Source organism: Palaemon carinicauda, chromosome 32 (assembly GCF_036898095.1).
Source record: "Palaemon carinicauda isolate YSFRI2023 chromosome 32, ASM3689809v2, whole genome shotgun sequence".
In the NCBI taxonomy this organism is placed as follows: domain Eukaryota; kingdom Metazoa; phylum Arthropoda; class Malacostraca; order Decapoda; family Palaemonidae; genus Palaemon; species Palaemon carinicauda.
Window position 1 is genome coordinate 25,364,025 of NC_090756.1, and position 19,476 is coordinate 25,383,500.

Consider the following 19,476-nt stretch of genomic DNA (forward strand, 5'->3'; position numbering starts at 1 on the left):
GGTGTTGGCCCTTATCAGGTACACCAATGGTTTGGGGGAGCCAACCAGAGCATGAATGTAATGGAATTCATCCATGGAAAATTTTTTGGCACTCATCACAGGTCAAGATTTACGTTAGAACTTCCCTGATCAAAACTAGCTAGGAAAACAATAAACTGTACTGGAGAACTTGCTTTGCGCAAGCCGTTCCACAAGGATCTTAAACCCAGCTCTCTCAGGGCAGAGACAGTTCTACATTCCTGAGAATTCCACTCCTCTCCTCCAGCAGTTGATGCGGCCGTCACGACCCTAACACCAGGCACGGTGGTAGAGAAACTGGGGCTGTCGTCACCAACCCTTTGGCCTCTTAATCTTCCTATATGTTAGTTACTTCGATGACTAGCCTCCGAGTATCCTCATGGTTGAACTACATCGGTGAGGAACGGTGGGCTTCTTTGTCTCTTCAAAGAATTTGTCCAATCCTGGGAGTAAAGAAGTTTAAAGACCGAGTTCTGTCCAGGGCAAAGGTGGCCACCTCCTTAACCTACAAGTCTTCTAACTAGTGAACTAATTGATTCTTAACTGAAGGGAGGCAGTGTTGCTAAATCTGCTTGGAAAATTGGTCAGCGAGAAACTCTGTTACTGAGGAAGGCCCCAGTTAGCCAGAGCCTGGTGCCTTCCCCATCTAGAAGTAGAAGGAACAGAGAAAAAGTGGAGAAAGACATAGAATATCTAGAAGTACAGTAGAAGGAACAGAGAATAAGTGGAGAAAGAAATAGAACACCTAGAAATAGAGGGAACAGAGAATAAGTGTTGGAAGAAATAAATGTGTAATGTTAAAAAAATTTGTGGATAAAACCAAATGAATTTGACTGTGAAAACATTAGTTCTGAGCTGGTATTTCTGTGATGTTTTATGCAGATTGAACTTGAGTGCGTATTTTAATACCAAATGATTGTTACCGTATTGTTATTCTAATTAAAATAAACAATATAAAATCTTGGGTGTCAACAAAATATTGATATTGCTTCTTCTCTTTTCAGATAAATATTGGAAACCTGGACCATAACCACACACCATCATTCCAGTTCTTGTCCTAATTTGCTCTTAACGTTGGAATGGGAAAAAAATGGACATGTTGAAAAAAGAATGATTTACTTAAATGATTTAATGCCTATTAACATTTAAGTTAGTATTTGATTCGTGAATTCCTTCAAGAACATCTATGCGTATGAATTGGTCATTTCACTGCGTGGATATTCTGACTAGTCAGTGTAACTAGAAATTTATTTTACAGATAAACGGAAGTCCCTTTCGAACAAAGCTATAATTATTCGGACCCTAGAGACTTTCAGAAGTTTTCTAATTTTATTAAGTGAGAATAGCAACACTCTTTATAATAGCAGAAGCTAAATTAGCTACATAGATTTTCAGGGAAGACTGTATATATTGTAAATACAATATCTTTTACAAAAAAACCTTTATATCTATTGTTTTATTTATTTTATTGATTTTGCTGTTTACCATTCCCGTAATTTCTTCGAGTAAAATACCTAAACAGTAAATACATAAAGTCCAACAAAATGGCCAATCTTGCATTCCGGACAAAGCTCGGGTATGGCGTCGGACACGTTCTCAACGACCTGTGCTCGGCGATGTGGTTTACGTATCTCCTCATATACTTCCACCACGTTCTCCTCTTCAACAACACGCTGGCGGGAGTCGTGCTACTTATCGGGCAGGTGAGCCGAGAGATTGTTTGTAATTACCCTATACATACATACATACATATACCAAGGCACTTCCCCCAATTTTGGGGGGTCCCCGACATCAAACAAATGAAACAGAAAAGGGGACATCTCCTCTCTACGTTCCTCCCAGCCTGACAAGGGACTCAACCGAGTTCGGCTGGTACTGCTAGGGGTGCCACAGCCCACCCTCCCACATTATCCACCGCAGATGACTTAATTATCCCGTGTTTTTATCTTTAGGTTCTATAGTACTTGTGAGAATTCTATTCAATTATATTTTCAAGAGTTTCTATTGGCATTGTTCAATCTAAGATGAGTGGGGATACCTTAACGTGGTGAAAGGGTTTGTGTGTTGCCAGCTAAGCTGTACTATAGTCAATTCTTTTTAGTGAGGCAGATTTTCTCTTACTCGGATTGGTGATGGTGTTGGAGTTTGGTCTGATCGCTCACAGCAAACCAACCTATTACGAATAGCCCTGATTATAGTAAAAAAAATTCTTAGTGAAGCAGATTTTCACTGACTCGCAGGGGGTGCCCTTTTAGCTCGGAAAAATTCCCCGATAGCTGATTGGTCGTAAGTATTATTATCGACCAATCAGCTCTTGGGGAACTTTTTCGAGCTAAAAGGGCACCCTTGCGAGTTGGCTCAAATCTGCCTCACTATAATAAATTGACTATAGTCAGGGCTATCCATAATAGGTTGGTTTGCTGTGAGCGATCAGACCAAAATCCCCTACCATCACCAATCTGTAGTAGCTAGCGTGGTGATGAAAATGGCCACACCCCAGACATGAAAAAGGACAAGTCTGAGGCCTTTGTCCTGCAGTGGACTAGAAATGGTTGTATTTGTCGTTTTTATATTATTGGAAAGTTATTTTATTTATAGAAAGAGTTATTGAGTACTGTACAATAAATTATTCATAAATGTTTGTATGAACTGTAATGCTTTCCAAGACAATAACTTCCTTTGAACATCCAATTTGTGTATAAATTATGATTGTAAAAAAATACTGTACAGAATGAGTAACTAGTCACTGTAGTATTGATTGGTGAAAGCAGGATTTTTCTACACATGTAGTTCACATTTTTATTAGTCTTGTTTACATTCGTAGAGCATTGTCTTGTTTAAAATATGTATAAAATTTTTGATCAGGTTTTAATGATCTTTTGTTTACGTATAGTTGTTTTGCAGTAAATTTCTTTAACTATGAAAAAAGATTGATGGAATGTTGCATTATACACAACCAAATACAATTGTATGCATAATTTTGATCAGTTGGACATTAACAATCATGGGGGTTAAATAAGATATTGGCGAATGGTGAAAAATCAGGAATAGTTTATGCCCCCTCAATTATATATTCCAGCCTTGAGAGAAAAGATGAAAATTATAGCATTAATAGTTATATAAAACTAATATAGGAAATCATTCTCACTTGTATAATTCCAAACAGAAAAAAGAGAGAGCCATTATTACATAAGGACTTGAAAATTCTCTTCTTATTAATGTATTATTATTACTTGTTAAGCTACAACCCTAGTTGGAAAAGCAGGATGCTATAAGCCCAAGGGGTCCAACAGGAAAAATAGCCCAGTGAGGAAAGGAAATAAGGAAAAACTACAAGAGAGAAGTTTAAGAACAATAATATTAAAATAAATTTTTAATATATAAACTATAAAAACTTAGAAATAACCTCAAAACATTATTGAATTTAATGTTAAAGGTGCATTTCAAATTATATAATAACCTTAACTGGAAAGAATTGAAATATTTAGTTATATAAGAGCAAATAAAGCATAGAATACTCTCATTACGTAACGGAAGAGCAATTTGAAACCGATACTGTTATATGAGTCATCCAACCTTTGTTTTTGATATTGTCATGACTATTTTGTCTATGATATCAAGGACTGTTCTGTATTTGGTGTTATAGAATTGTGAATATATACCTATGAATATTACTTTTATGTAATTCTTTGTCCTTCTTGTGAATAGCAAACAGTGAATTGTATTTTGCCTCAATATAAAATTATAATTTTGACTATATGAAATTATTATAATTTTACCTCATTATAAAATTATGATTTTACCTCTATATAAAATTATGATTTTGCCTCAATATAGAATTATAATTTTACCTTTATATAAATTATAATTTTGACTATATGAAATTATCATAATTTTGCCTCATTATAAAATTATAATTTTGCCTCGATATAGAATTATAATTTTACCTCTATATAAAATGATAATTTTGCCTCAATATAAAATTATAATTTTACCTCTATATGAGATTATAATTTTTCCCTTATATAAAAAAATTATAATTGCTTTAATATAAAATTATCGTAACAGGTCGCCGATGGACTCGCCACCCCGTTTGTCGGACACGAAGCGGATCGCACGGATGACTTGGCCTTTTGTTCCCGTTACGGTCGCAAGAAGACGTGGCACCTATTAGGTGAGTATTCTCTCTCTTCCAGAGATTCAAATACAACTTTATTTCAATCTTCTTCTTCGACTAAAGCTTTTCCTGCTATGCAGGGTCGCTATTTCTGGAGAGCCGTTTCCAATTTCTTCTGTCTCCGATGTCCTCCACTGTGAGATCTTTCTCCTCCCTCCACCTTCTCTTTGGTCTCCCCCTCCTCCTCCTCCTACCTGGAACATCCATCTCTAACATCCTCCTCCCAACATACTCCTGGTCTCTCCTCATGCCCAAACCATTGGAGTCTCCTTGGATTTTCTTTGACACCTCTGTAACCTTCGTTGTTCCCCTTACCAAGTCATAAAACTTTATTTCAATGAATTCTATCGAATATACGCTAATATTCTCTGTCAAAAATGAGAAAAATACATATTTTCCTATTTATTTGGGTTTCAAACTAGTACTCAGTGAGTGCTAGTATTCAATTACTGTTAAGTGGCTCACAAGGTGGGGAGGAAAAGGGAGCTACTTAAGGTAAACTTACCCTTACCAAGTCATAAAACTTTATTTCAATGAATTCTATCGAATATATGCTAATATTCTCTGTCAAAAATGAGAAAAATACATATTTTCCTATTTATTTTGGTTTCAAACTAGCACTGAGTGAGTGCTTGTATACTATTACTATTAAGTGCCTCACAAGTTGGGGGGAAAAAAGGGACTACTAAGGGTAAACTTGGACAAATTCTGAAGGAGGCACTTAACCCAAGGCTTGGATAAGACACAACAGCATGTTAAGTACTTGTGGATAAAGACCAAAGTGAAGTCTTTGATAGAAAAGTGGGCGGTGCTACTTATCAAAACTAACCCCATGTGATTAACAACTACTGTACCATGTTAACAATTTCAACCGGTCTTCTAGCTCAAGACAATCCCTATTTTAAAGGATGAAAGGTTCCTACACACATAGGAACAAAACTGATGTGACCTTAGATATAATTGTTAAGGTCAGGTCGAATAAGTAACAACAGTTCATTGGCTTTACATGGGTTGCACTATAGTAGGATTTTGTCTTTATTTTTCTTTCATGATTAAAAGAAAATTATTATTTTGTCTAAAATATGAATCCTAGATCAAGGGAAAACCAAACATGTGTGTTTTGTGTGTACAGTATACAGTACTGTAATGATGATGTGACTTCAAGCCCATTTCAAAATACTGTAATCTATTGTTTTTTATTTGGTTTAATTAATAAATGTTTAAATTTATATGTCTGCTGTATTATCAATGCATACATGCTTATATGCTTTATATTTGCATGCATATTACTAACCAATTTTTTTGTATTTTGCTTATTTTAGTTTTGTAAGAAAGGAATTCAAGAGAATTGTGTTTATGGAAGGTATGTAAAGTATATACATTATACAAGAATTAGGATTAGGCTGCTAGCATTTACAGATAATCAAAACAACCTATGCTTGTAGTTCCGGCAGATTATCAATGAATAGTTTACCAAGACAGCTGAGTGTGTATGCGTGGCGTACTTTAGAATACAGTAATGTAAGCTTGCCTATGTTCAGTCAATACAGTATAAGGTATTCGCTTCCACATGTAAATAGATCTAGTCCTTTGTATTCAACGAGATTAGTTTTTTTTTTTTTTTTTTCTTTTTTGGCTGATCAGCCTTTTGAAAAAGTCCCTCCTTGGCAATGTGTTAGACGGGGATTGGAGACCCAATCAAGCTCTATAGTTTCTAGTATTGTCCGCAACCTCTCCATCCTTGCGAACTAGGGATGAGGGGGTTAGGGGGAGCTTATAGGTCCACCTGCTGAGTCGTCGTCATCAGCCATTGCCTGGCCCTCCATGGTCGTAGTTTGGGAACTGATCATATGTGTATATAGTCAGTCTTTAGGACATTGTCTTATCCCTTGCTTTTGCCATTTATGAGTGTTCTTTAAAACTTTAAATGTCAATTTGAAGGCTAGTAACTTTAATTTCTATGTTATTTTTTTTTATGATAACCAATTAGGAATTTATGATGTTTTTATTGAACTTAACACTTGCAAAACAAATTCTAAATGCTAAGAGAATCTATAGTTTATAGCCACTACAGTAAATGAATAAGCTCCTGACTGTGTTAGATTTACATCTTCCTCTCTTTCAGGGTCGTTATGCGTCCTCTGCGCCTTCCCCTTCATCTTCCTCGGCTGCTTGGGATGCGCGTACGCGAGCGATTGGGCCCAACTGGTATACTATTCGCCTTTCGTCGTCATCTTCCAATTTGGCTGGGCGTCGTCGCAGATTAGCCATCTGTCGCTCATCCCGTCCATAACTCAGGATCCACACGACCGAACCGAGCTGAATGCCATTAGGTAAACTCCTTATAGTTAAGGGTTATTAACTTCGCTAGCTTCGTTGCGATGGTTATGTTTTGATAGGCGTGTACAGTATTTATTTATTTGTTTAATTGTGATTTGCATAACTTAAAAACTACTTGACCAAATCTCATGAAATTTTGTGGGATAATTAGCCATGATCCAAGGACAATATGGTTAGATTTTGAGAGGGATTGGGTTAAAGGTCAAGGTCATAAAAAGGTTAAAAACATCTTTTGGCTATATCGTGGTCAATTTTTATCCGATTTGCATGGAAGTAGCGCCAAAATGTACATAATTCAGTTGCCTATCTTGTGATATACAACATGATATAGGCGAAAGTCTTCGCTCTACTTTGTGCCTATTCTAGTTTCCTTAGTCTTTGCGGAACTGATAAATCTTTAGTATTTACAAAATATATTTTAACCCTTTTACCCCCGGGGTATCTGGAAATTTCCAACCCTTAACCCCCAGGGGGTTATTTTTTCCCCAGCACATTTTGCAGTATATTTATTTTAAATTGCTCTAACAACCTTAATTTTTGTCATAGAGAGGTCAGGTTGGTCTCATTCTCTTGGAAAATGCCTGAATTTTCTCAAAACATTATCAAAAAATATGAAAAACAAATTTTTATAGCATTTTTTTGCAAGGACGTACCGGTACGTCCATGGGGGTAAAGGGATGGCTTTTGTGAAACGTACCAGTACGTCCTTTGGGGGTAAAAGGGTTAACTAATACAGTACCATCAAGGTCGGTTAGCAATCGTAAGTGTGAATGTTACCATTGTTTTTACCAGTTGCAGTAAACATTTCACAGAGTTTGTGCATTTGTTGAAGTAAGAAATGGAAATAGAGCTACAGCTTGTGTTGTTTGTTTACCAATGCACCAAATACTGACTCCGTATTGTTCCTGAGATTTATACGCTTTGCAGGGCATCGTGTACTGTATTGTTAATCATTCTTCACTGTATCCCAAGCCATTAAGAAATTTAAGCTTTCAAGATTGATGACGAATGTATCCCTTCATAATATACCAATCACAGTGTCCAATAAATTACTGAATTATTTGCACTTACAGTAATTTTTTCATATAAATTAAGCTCTTCCTCTTTTCAAATTTTATTTAATTTTTTATATAAATCAAGCTCCTTCTCTTTGAATTAATAGAACAGGAATCCCGAATAAGTATGGAAATAATACTAAGTATGGAAATAATTTATTTTTGAAGGCCCCCTTTTATAGAATGCTGAAATTTCATTTTCAGATATGGGTTCACGGTGATGTCAAACATAGCTGTTTATCTGATAACCTGGTTAGTCCTGGGTTTAGGAACATCGGATCCTGATTCCGGCCTCGGACCAGATGATACAGGAAAGTTTAGGGTAAGATTATTACAGATGTCATCGACAAACTTTTTCAGAACGCCGTTGAACTAATTTCAAAGGTTTAAAGCCTGCTCATGAATGTCAGAGGCAAGGGACAGTGACAATGGCAGAGGCAAGGGACAGTGACAATGGCAGAGGCAAGGGACAGTGACAATGGCAGAGGCAAGGGACAGTGACAATGGCAGAGGCGAGGGACAGTGACAATGGCAGAGGCGAGGGACAGTGACAATGGCAGAGGCAAGGGACAGTGACAATGACAGAGGCAAGGGACAGTGACAATGGCAGAGGCAAGGGACAGTGACAATGGCAGAGGCAAGGGACAGTGACAATGCCCTATCAAGCAGGACAATGCCATAGAGCTTGATCATATATACATATGATCAGCACCCAAGCCCCCTTTCCATCCAAGCTAGGACCAAGGGGGTCCAGGCAATGGCTGCTGATGACTCGGCAGATAGACCTAAAGGCTCCCGAAAACCCCCCATCCTTAGCTCACAAGGATAGTGAGGTTGCAGCGACCAAAGAAACTACTGAGTTTGAGCGAGACTCGAACCCCAGTCTGGCGTTCACCAGTCAGGGACGTTACCACATCGGCCACTGCAACCCTAAATTAAGAAAATAATAATCTTCTCTCTATAGAAACATGTTGCTAGTATCATAAATATTATTGTATATTTAAAAATAGTATAAAATGTTTACTGGAGTTCAGATTACGGTATTTTGAATAATATTATAATGTAAGGGACCTACAATAAAACATATTTCCATTCTTCATGATATGAAATTCTACTTTTAGGTTATAGTGTAAGGGTATAAAAGGTTTAATACTTAGGCAATGAGGCGATAGAAGTAACTTTAAAATTAAAAATTAGTTTTATATTTAGTGTATATTGCTGGAAATGTTTACCTGTGAGAAACACTTGCCCATCCTATCAGAAATATAATGTAAAATTAGTTGAGGTTTTCAAATTTTCTATTTTGGTCCTAAAGATTTTGAAGAATTTATATCTAATTAGGCTTTTATACAATCGGAATTGTCCATTCTATCAGAAATTATAATATAAAATTAGTTGAGGTGTACAATTTCCAATCTTGGTTCAAAAGAATTTGATGAAGACTTAACAACATTTAAGGGGACCGTCCGCCATGTCCGCCATTTTTTTTCTAATGATCCAAATTACACAATTTCTATATATGTTTTAGACATATATAATACCTTCATCATATAAAAATTTCAAGTCATTTGATCAAAAACTTTTGGATTTATGAGCAAAAATCATGATTTAAAAAAAATATTTAGGTACATTTTTCCCCACTACTATAATACCAATTGTATTGAAACTTATACCACAAAAACTACTGTAACCCCCACATTTAGTTTGACTTTTTATACAACCTAACAATGAAACCAGTCAATAAAACCTCTTTTAATTTCCAGGTTATCGTCTTCACAGTTCTGGCTATAGGGACCCTATTCGCTATAATGTTCCATGTGTTGGTCAAAGAAGAGAACAGTCCACCGTTCGTTGAAATGCCGGACGAGGAACCCAATTCTCAGAAAGACGAAGAACCCGGTTCCCAGAAAGAGGAGGATCCCGACGTAGCGGACTGTTCCTTACCGCCGACTACCTTGCCCGAGGTTGCATGCACTAATAAGCCGCGGCGCGTTAGGATGTCTTCGACGGATTGGCTTAAAAATGCACAGGTGAGTTGGTAAAGAAATCTTTACGCTTAGCAGTTTTCAGTGACTATAAAAAATGGATTTTGACGAAGGAAAAATCTATTTCTGGGCGAGAGACCTGTGCCGCTCAGTGAAATGCTCCTTTTACATAATTTTTACCTTAGAAATGATGTAAAAGGAGCATTTCACTGAGCGGCACAGGTCTGAGCCCAGAAATAAAGTTGTGGAATTAAAAATGATATCAATGATACACTCTAATAATTCTTCTTTGTTCCAGTACGAATATAAACCTTTGTCTTTTATTAGGAGTAAGATTATGCCATTACCAGCTTTCATCATTATTATTACTTGCTAAGCTACAAGCCTAGTTGGAGAAGCAGGATGCTATAAGTTCAAGAGCTACAACATGGAAAAATAACCCAGTGAGGAAAGGAAACAATGAAATAAACATAATACAAAAGAAGTTATAAACTATTAAAATAAAATATCTAAAGTACAGTAACAACATTAATATAGAGTTTTCATATATAAACTGTAAAAATAAAAAATCAAAGGAAGAGAAATAAGACATTAAAATGCCCGAGTGTACCCTCAAGCAAGAGAACTCTACCCCAAGACAGACTTACCCCTACTAAAGGACTTGTGTTTGTATAGCTAGGAAAAATACAAATTACTTTTAAAATTTGTTATTTATGAAGTATCTATCATTGATGTTAGTTACATGGCTAAGATATAGAACAGAGAAAGATGAAACTATGTCAAATAACCTACTTATATATATATATATATATATATATATATATAGAGTAATGTGTGATAACTGATTCAAAATCTTTATAAAAACGATTACTATAAAAAGTGGGGGAGTTTAAATCGCACATAATCTTAAGATCATAAAAGTTGATTCCTGAGAGAAAATTTAGAGAAAAAAAGGGAGAATTAAGAAGGGGGCAAAGATGAGCAAGGAAATATAGATAGAAAAAATAGGATAAAGAATATATGGAAATGAACTACAATTTTGGCGAACATTAGGAAAGGCCTCTTGCTGTAGAATATAATAAAAAATTATGGTAAAGTAAAAGATGATGAAAAATGAATGACTTTTTAAAATTAAAATAGAAATAGTGAGCGAGTCTTCAACCTTTTTGACTAAAACAAAATAACTTAAATTCTACCTTCAGATTCCTTATATGTACTAAAAGCTAATAATTTTAATAACCTATACCAGAAATAACTCTTATGTAACCCTGTTAATACATTTACGTTACCGACTTGCAAGCGTTCTTTAGCCAACCGAAATAACCTACTGACAATACCCACTCGTGTTCGTCTCAGTTTTACCAGGTAGCGGTGCTCTACATGGGCACGAGGTTGTTCTGCAACCTGACCCAGGCCTACGTGCCGATATACCTCCAGGACACGTTGAGATTACCCCAAACGGCCGTCGCCTACATACCCCTGGTCATGTACGTCTCAGGGTTCTTAACGACCACCGTCTTGAAGTGTCTCAACAAGTACGTGGGAAGAAAGGTGAGATCATTTTACTTTTTAACCCTTTTACCCCCAAAGGACGTACTGGTACGTTTCACAAAACTCATCCCTTTACCCCCGTGGACGTACCGGTACGTCCTTGCAAAAAAATGCCATTTAAATTTTTTTTTTTGCATAATTTTGATAATTTTTTGAGAAACTTCAGGCATTTTCCAAGAGAATGAGACCAACCTGACCTCTCTATAACAAAAATTAAGGCTGTTAGAGCAATTAAAAAAAAATATACTACAAAATGTGCTTGAAAAAAAATAACCCCATGGGGGTTAAGGGTTGGAAATTTCCAAATAGCCTGGGGGTAAAAGGGTTAATAGTTATGTATTTCAAGTATTTTTCAGGGTAGAATGAAAGATTTGTGGAAGTTTTAAAGTATAAATTAAGTATAGAGAAACTGCAGAGTCTTATTTTCGTAGATTTCAGTGGTTAGCTTTAATGAATTAAAGTTTAATTGCCAATTTAAAATGTAATTTAGAGGGCTAACTAAGCCAATAATTTATCTCGATATATATTTGAGCCTTATTAGATTTTGGACTGTGATGGAACTAGCTTGAATGGTGTCATGTTTTGGTGACTTTTTAGTTACCATGTTAACCCTTTTACCCCCAGGCTCTTTGGAACTTTCCAACCTTTAACCCCCCCAGGCATTTTGTTTTTCAAGCACATTTTGCAATATATTTTTTTTTAAATTGCTCTAACAGCCTTAATTTTTGTCATAGAGAGGTCAGGTTGGTCTCATTCTTTTGGAAAATGCTTGAAGTTTCTCATAAAGTTATAAAAAAAATTTAAATAGCGTTTTTTTGCAAGGACGTACCAGTACGTCCATGGGGGTAAAGGGATGAGTTTTGTGAAACGTACCAGTATGTCCTTTGGGGGTAAAAGGGTTAATAGTTATGTAGCAGCAGTAGGGGATTCAGCGTTATGAAGCTTCATCTGTGGTGGATAACGGGGGAGGGTGGGCTGTGGCACCCTAGCAGTACCAGCCGAACTCGGTTGAGTCCCTTGTCAGGTTGGGAGGAATGTAGAGAGGAGAGGTCCCCCTTTTTTTTTCATTTGTTTGATGTTGGCTACCACCCAAAATTGGGGGAAGTCCCTTGGTATATGATGATGTATGTATATATTTTAAGTATTTTTCAGGGTAGAAAGATAGATATATGGAAGTGTTAAAGTTTAAATTAAGTATAGAGAAACCACAGAGTCCTATTTCAGTAGATATCTGTGGGTTAGCTTTATGAGATTAGTATTTAATTGCCAATTTAAAATTTAATTTAGAGGGCTATTTAAGCAGAAAATTTATTTCGATATATATTTTTTAGTTATTAGATTTTGGACTGATAGAACTAGCTTGAATGGTGTCATGTTTTGGTAACTTTTTAGTTACCATGTTAACCCTTTTACCCCCAGGCTATTTGGAAATTTCCAACCCTTAACCCCCCAGGCATTTTGTTTTTCAAGCACATTTTGCAATATATTTTTTTTTTAAATTGCTCTAACAGCCTTAATTTTTGTCATAGAGAGGTCAGGTTGGTCTCATTCTCTTGGAAAATGCGTGAAGGTTCTCAAAAAATTATAAAAAATATGCAAAAAAAAATTTAAAAAGCAGTTTTTTGCAAGAACGTACCGGTACGTCCATGGGGGAAAAGGGATGAGTTTTGTGAAACGTACCAGTACGTCCTTTGGGGGTAAAAGGGTTAAATCCTCTGCAAGGAAATGCTTTGATTCAGCTTCAATGCATAATTTGCATTTGGTTTTTTGACATTTCAAATAATGAAGTACCTTGTAGAAGCGTTGCTACCTCAGCAATTATAATCACGATATCATTTACAATCTTTTCAGTTGAGGAAAATGCTACTTGATTACTACTTTCCACACTCCAACCATTTATTCTCGATATATATTTTTTCCTGCTGCTTCCTCCGATGCCTTAGATGACCGCGGAGGTAGCAGCAGTAGGGGATTCAGCATTATGAAGCTTCATCTGTGGTGGATAACGGGGTAGGGTGGGCTGTGGCACCCTAGCAGTACCAGCTAACTCAGTTGAGTCCCTTGTTAGGCTGGGAGGAATGTAGAGAGTAGAGGTCCCCTTTTTTGTTTTTGTTTCATTTGTTGATGTCGGCTACCCCCCAAAATTGGGCGAAGTGCCTTGGTATATGTATGTATGTATGTATGTATGTATATATTTTGAACGTCCGTCTTTTCCAGATCTCGTTTTTAATAGGCTGCTTCCTCGGAGGGGCTTCCTGCATATGCGTGTGGCTCGGGACCGGCGAGGCGTACTGCCACTACTGGTTGTACGCCGTAGCGGCTCTGATGGGCGCCGGGGCGTCCATAATGCTGGTGACATCCCTCAGCATAACTGCCGATTTAATTGGGCCCAATGTGGAGTCCGGGGCGTTTGTCTACGGTGCCATGAGCTTCACCGACAAGCTGTCAAACGGCTTTGCTGTGATGATCATCCAGCATTTTAACCCGTGCACGTAAGTGATCGGACGGGCGGTGCGTTTTGACGGTGTATTTGTGGTATAAAAGTAATTTACTATACCTTATGACATTAAGGATTCTCAATTATTAGAATGGTAATTAACGATATAAATTTTATTTCACAGAAATTCACCATTTGGGTATGTACAATATTCTTCTTATGCATGAGTAGAGTAAAAAGTTTTTAAGGAAAACTGCATCATATATTGCCCTGCACGAATGTACAGCTTGATCATAACTGTGCACTAATCCTTTCCAGAGGGACATGGTCCGCATGTATTATTGACCTAACACGTTACTTAGCTTATGAGGGACTACTTTGAAGCTCTTTAGTGCAGATAAAAATCCATTTGTGTAGATAGGGGGGAGATAGCGGGGTATTTTTCAAAATGCCCCGGGGGGGGGGGTCATCCAAGAGAAGAGGCCCTCTAACGCAAGGCCAGAAAATATAAGTATAAGTGCGGAAGGTCACAATAGCTAAGTGGGGGACAGTGGAGTCTTTTTTTAAAATTCCCCAAAAGAGGGGAGGGGTCATTCAACAGAAGGGGACCTCCAAAGCAAGGTCAGAAAATAAAAGTTTAAGTACAGAAGGTCAAACATTCGGATATACAAAGACAAATCTAACTGAAAATAATAAAGATAAGATAAAGAAATACTGTAATAAAACAATATTATATCATTTAATATAGTAAGCAAAACGTTTGTGATAACCTGATATTTATTTCATACGAAATCCAACTATTTTTTGACTTGTCGCTGGAAATACCCTAAGCGAAAATTTAAAAAAATTAGCTTACAAACAACTTGACTTACAAACAGCTTCTTGGAACCTATTTAGATTGTAAGTTGAGGACCTGTATACATTTAGAATTACCACCAACTCGCCAGGGGAAGTAGGAGGGGGCCTCTTTGCTTACTTGGGCCCCCTGGACCCCCAAATCTCTAAATATGCCCCTGTAAAAATCTTAATCTAGACGAAATTAAAAAGTGAATAATGTAAGTTTTGCTAACCAAAAAGAAAAACATAATCTTGTACTTTTCATCTTTCTAAAAAGCTAGTTTGAAAAGACTTGTTGTATTTTTCTTATGATAAATCCTTTGTAAGTTTTTATCTGCACAGAAGAATTCTCAAAGCTACATTGAATGGATTTGGGAACTAAACAGATTAGTAATAGCCAATTGTAAGCCTAAAACCTAACTTTGAAATCTGGTTTGAGAAGTTGTTACGGAAAAAAAAATTTAGATTTTTAGTTAGTAGTAGACCAGTTTTATTTTTACTCACTTAGCCGTGGCTTATTGCATCCTTACTGTATTAACATTCTTTTTCTATTTAGTAAAGTAATTAACCTAATTTCTAAAACTAACCATGAAAAATTATGTCACCATTACTTTGAAAGTGAGACGGGTGTAGGACGGCACCTCGTTGTTCCGGGGGATGTTGATGAGGGAGAGGTCTAATTGGTGAGGGACCTATGGTCGTGGTTCAGTAACGCCCCAGTTTTCTATACCGACACTCAGAGATTGAGCGAGCTAGGTTTATTCCTGGTATTCCATGCATCTTTTTTTCTCTGATATATTCAGCAATAACTATGCCTTAGAAATGGTGCTAGAGGAGCATTTCACTGGCCGACACAGGTTCCTCGCCCAGAAATAGAGTTTTCCTTCGTCAAAATCCCTATTTATGCAACCTTTTTGGGCTGTATGTCACACAAGGGGATCGCCTTGCAAAGTCCTACTCATTCATACCGAGTCTACACACTGTTCCTCTGAGCGGAACTACCGCTCAGAATCGTCTCCAGTTTCACTAGGTAAAAGAGCTCACGACCATATACTCTTTGCAACGTCCTACTCCTTCTTAAGGAGTCTACCACACTGTTCCGCTGAGTTGAACTACCGCTCAGAATCCTGTCTCCTGTTTCACTAGATGAAAGAGTTCATGACCATATGCTCTTTGCTGCTTTTGACATTTTGAGATTCATATTACACCCCCTTTTGTACGTAGTTTATTTCCTTTACATTCAAGTACTATAACATAGGTATGGCTTGAAATTACCTTGAGCTTGTCTTAAAAGTCTACAGTTTTTATTTAAAGGAGGCCATAATTTTGAAACAGTGCACTGTGATTCCTTTACAAGTTTTGGTATCGAATGTTTCCTATTTATTGAAAAAGTTTTCCTCTAGATATGAAAGTTTCTGTACACGAAAAACTTTTTACGAAACAACATACGAAGATGTTCACGCTTCATATTACGAAAAAATACTCAGGCTATGAAACGAAATTTGCTCCATTTGGTTATGTATATTGAATGATTCAAATGTATTTGGCTCTTTCGTTTTATTTCATTACACGAAAAAATTATATGATGGAAACCACTTCAGAATGAATAAATTTCGTATCCTGAGATATTACTGTAACTCATTCTGTTGTGGATATATTAATTGAAATGCCCGGTCAGAAATACATAAACTTGAGAGCAAAGCTTCACACGGAAAATGGAGTATAAGCTTATACAATAGCAGGTTCACTATGGTTTTATGAAGTCTTTATTGGATAGGTTCGTGCTTTTTAAGCCAAGGAAAGGCAATGGTTTGTATTCATAGAAAAACTAAAAACCATTACTTTGCCATGTTTTAAATTGAAGCCGATTTGATTTGTTGTTGATGATGGAAATTTAACTGTGAAAGAATGAATCTTAATTACATATCCATTGCAATTATGATGACATAATATATTTAATATTTCTTTAATAAAGAAAGTAATTTATAGAAACCCAACGGTTAATGTGAACTCCGGTCTATTTGCAGAAACTGTTGCCCGAAATGTGCGGGTTACTTCCGCGACGTTCTCTTCTACTACTGCGGAGGTGCGGCCGTTTTGTGCGTGATCGCCCTGCTTACTTTGTTACCCTTCAAGATTGGTAGTCGTAATTCAGGTAAGTAATTGGCGAGTCTTTCTTATATATGGCGGACATTTCAATGCAGTGCACATCAGAGTATGATGGTCAAACACAGTAAACCCCTTTTACCCCCAGGGTATTTGGAAATTTCCAACCCTTAACCCCCAGGGGTTATTTTTTTTCAAGCACATTTTGCAGTATATATTTTTAAAATTGCTCTAACTGCCTTAATTTTTGTCTTAGAGGGGTCAGGTTGGTCTTATTCTCTTGGAAAATGCCTGAAGTTTCTCAAAAAATTATCAAAAATATGCAAAAAGAATTTTAAAAAGCATTTTTGTGCAAGGACGTACCGGTACGTCCATGGAGGTTAAAGGATGAGTTTTTTAAACGTACCAGTACGTCCTTTTGGGGGTAAAAGGGTTAAAAGGTCCTCGACTTACAAACTTTCGACTTACAAACACAACGGAAATACAAACTCAAATCCAAATGAAAATGCAAAGATAAGATAAAGACATACTTTAACCAAACAACTTCTATAAAAGTACGTTTCTTTTAGGAGGCGAGAGCAGCGAAAGAGAAACTGGATGCTGCGACGGAGGCGAGAGAGAGAACGGTACCATCACCGTAGTTCCGGGACTGTCGGATGACGATATTTCTCCTATTGTTAGCACAAGCGGCAGTGAAAATCATACTTCTCCACTAGGTAATTCAACATAATTTTGTCTGTTATGTGCCGTTCAAAGTAAATAATAATGCATTAGCTATTCACTTATGGTGATTTTATTATACTTCTGAATTTATGTAATATTATTACAGTATTATTACTTGCTAAGCTACAACCCTAGTTGGAAAAGCAGGATGCTATAACCCCAAGGGGCTCCAATAACGAAAATAGCCCAGTGGGGAAAGGAAACAAGGAAATAAATAAACTACAAGAGAAGTAATTAACAATTAAAATAAAAAAAAAATTCAAGAACAGTAACAACATAATAAATATTCCATATATAAACTATAAAAATTTTAACAAAACAAAAGGAAGAGAAATAAGATAGAATAGTGTGCTTGAGTGTACCTTCTTTGTTAATTTTATGATTTCATCTAGTGCGCTGTTCATTGTCAATAAAAAATGATTTGCTATTAACTTTTGGTGGTGCTTATTATACCTATGAATTTATAATACTTTAGCTTAAAAGTTTGGCATCATTATTCGTGAGTTTTTATTACCTCTGTTTGTAGAGTAATCAAACTTGCAGGGATTAACTTTATGTAAAATGCTGGAAATTATTAAATTTTGGAAGGTCAGGGTCGAAGGTCAATGTCACAGTCGAGCAAAAGGTCGAGAAATAAGCTGCCGCGGCGGAGTCCTGCGCTCTACGGAGTGCCCCTCTAGTTAACGTCTTTGTTACTGTTATGATTTTAAGTGAAGTTTTATAAGAGCAAGGTCACGGTCGAGCAAATGGGCTAAAAAATAAGCTGCCGCGGCAGAGGTCTGCGCTCTACTGAGTACCCCTCTATTTATCATCTTTGTTACTGTTATGATTTTAAGTTAAGTTTTATATTTTAATAACTGACGCATATCTTTATTTCAGTCCATACAGTGCCAGCGGATTATCACGCCGATATACGGGCCCGCGTCGTTTCCTTGTCGTCCAACAGCGACGACAACGAGAGTAATGCTTAACGTATAAATGTCACACTTCGTAAGTGGAGTTCCCAAGGTTGTTTTGTATCTAGAGTAATGTATATAAGAAGGTTGTATAGTTTCGAATGTTTAGTATTATGATTTTGTATCGATGATGAAATATGAAAAAAAATATTTTTATAAATAAACTTTGTGTTGCAGTAATTTTAGAGATTTTTAATATTTGTTGTTAAGTACTGGAGTACTTTCGTTACAAATTATTTTATCACATGTTGAATGACTTAATATTCGTATGCAGTTATTCGTGAGAATGGTCGAACGGTGAATGCTTCGAATGACTATCTTCGGACGTTCGTACTCTACACGAATTTGTCATAATCTTTAGACGTTCCTGCATTAAATTTGTCACAATATTTAGACATTCTCACTTTACCTAAATTTGTCATAATCACAAAAAAGTATTGGTCATGATTTTGGAATCTAATTTGTCATAATCTTTAGACATTCCCACATTAAATTTGTCACAATGTTTAGACATTCCCACATTAAATTTGTCAATATTTAGACATTCCCACATTAAATTTGTCAATATTTAGACATTCCCACATTAAATTTATTACAATCTTTAGACATTCTTTCTTTAGTTAAATTTATCATAGTCACAAAAAAGGATTGGCTATGATTATGGAATAAACTAAATTGAAGATCTAAAGTATATTATTAATCTTATACAAAAAACTTAACACTGTACAATACACTAACTTTTATCAAGATGATTTCACGGGCATTGTGATTTCATAAATGCAAACTGGTTTATTTTTGTAGTAAATTTTTCTCCAACTAGTTTTTAGATTTTTTTATATACCTCATTGAGTATATTTTTTACCTGCAGGCAAAATTATTTCACATATATAGATTGCGTATTACTGTTGCCTTATATACTACTGTATATTCTTACGTAAATATTAAAATATCTACTCTTGCATTTGCCTCTAAAATCCTGTGGATTTCATAAATTTATGACCTGGTATATGCAAGATTAAGAAATCTATTGAAAAATATATTTGAATCATTCCATTATTGAGAAAATATTTAGTCAACTATATATTAATGATGTTCGACTTAAATTTTGATAAAAAAAATTAGCGTACTTTCTGTTTTAAATCTTTCTCGAGTTCAGTGGTATTTTAGAGAGACCGTTTCTTAATTATCTATCTTGCCTAATAAAGAAAACCAAATTTATCCTTAAAATCTTCTTTCTAACGATACTTTTATTAAATCTTTCATACATTTTACTGTGACACTGTTTAAGTAC

At 36.0% G+C, this 19,476-nt stretch overlaps 1 protein-coding gene across 2 annotated transcripts; it reads left to right on the forward strand.

The window, feature by feature from the left end:
- Positions 1–1,043: 1,043 nt before the first annotated feature.
- Positions 1,044–19,049, forward strand: LOC137625742 (major facilitator superfamily domain-containing protein 12-like). 2 transcript variants are annotated; one of them, XM_068356633.1, is made up of 11 exons: positions 1,044–1,721; positions 4,087–4,192; positions 6,321–6,528; positions 7,795–7,912; positions 9,354–9,620; positions 10,932–11,126; positions 13,344–13,618; positions 13,748–13,762; positions 16,428–16,555; positions 17,076–17,222; positions 18,109–19,049. In XM_068356633.1, exons 1-11 carry the CDS (start codon positions 1,563–1,565, stop codon positions 18,198–18,200), a joined length of 1,710 nt encoding a protein of 569 aa, XP_068212734.1. In that variant the 5' UTR covers positions 1,044–1,562; the 3' UTR covers positions 18,201–19,049. The 2 variants fall into 2 exon arrangements, with proteins under 2 accessions (XP_068212734.1, XP_068212735.1); XM_068356634.1 differs by lacking the exon at positions 13,748–13,762.
- The last annotated feature ends 427 nt before the right edge of the window (positions 19,050–19,476 follow it).

Excerpts from the sequence above, each read along its gene's own strand:
- LOC137625742 (XM_068356633.1), top strand. The coding sequence starts at position 1,563 with ATGGCCAATCTTGCATTCCGGACAAAGCTCGGGTATGGCGTCGGACAC. Across the intron at positions 4,193-6,320 it reads GAAGACGTGGCACCTATTAG|GGTCGTTATGCGTCCTCTGC; the intron begins GTGAGTATTCTC and ends CCTCTCTTTCAG. Across the intron at positions 7,913-9,353 it reads ATGATACAGGAAAGTTTAGG|GTTATCGTCTTCACAGTTCT; the intron begins GTAAGATTATTA and ends TTTAATTTCCAG.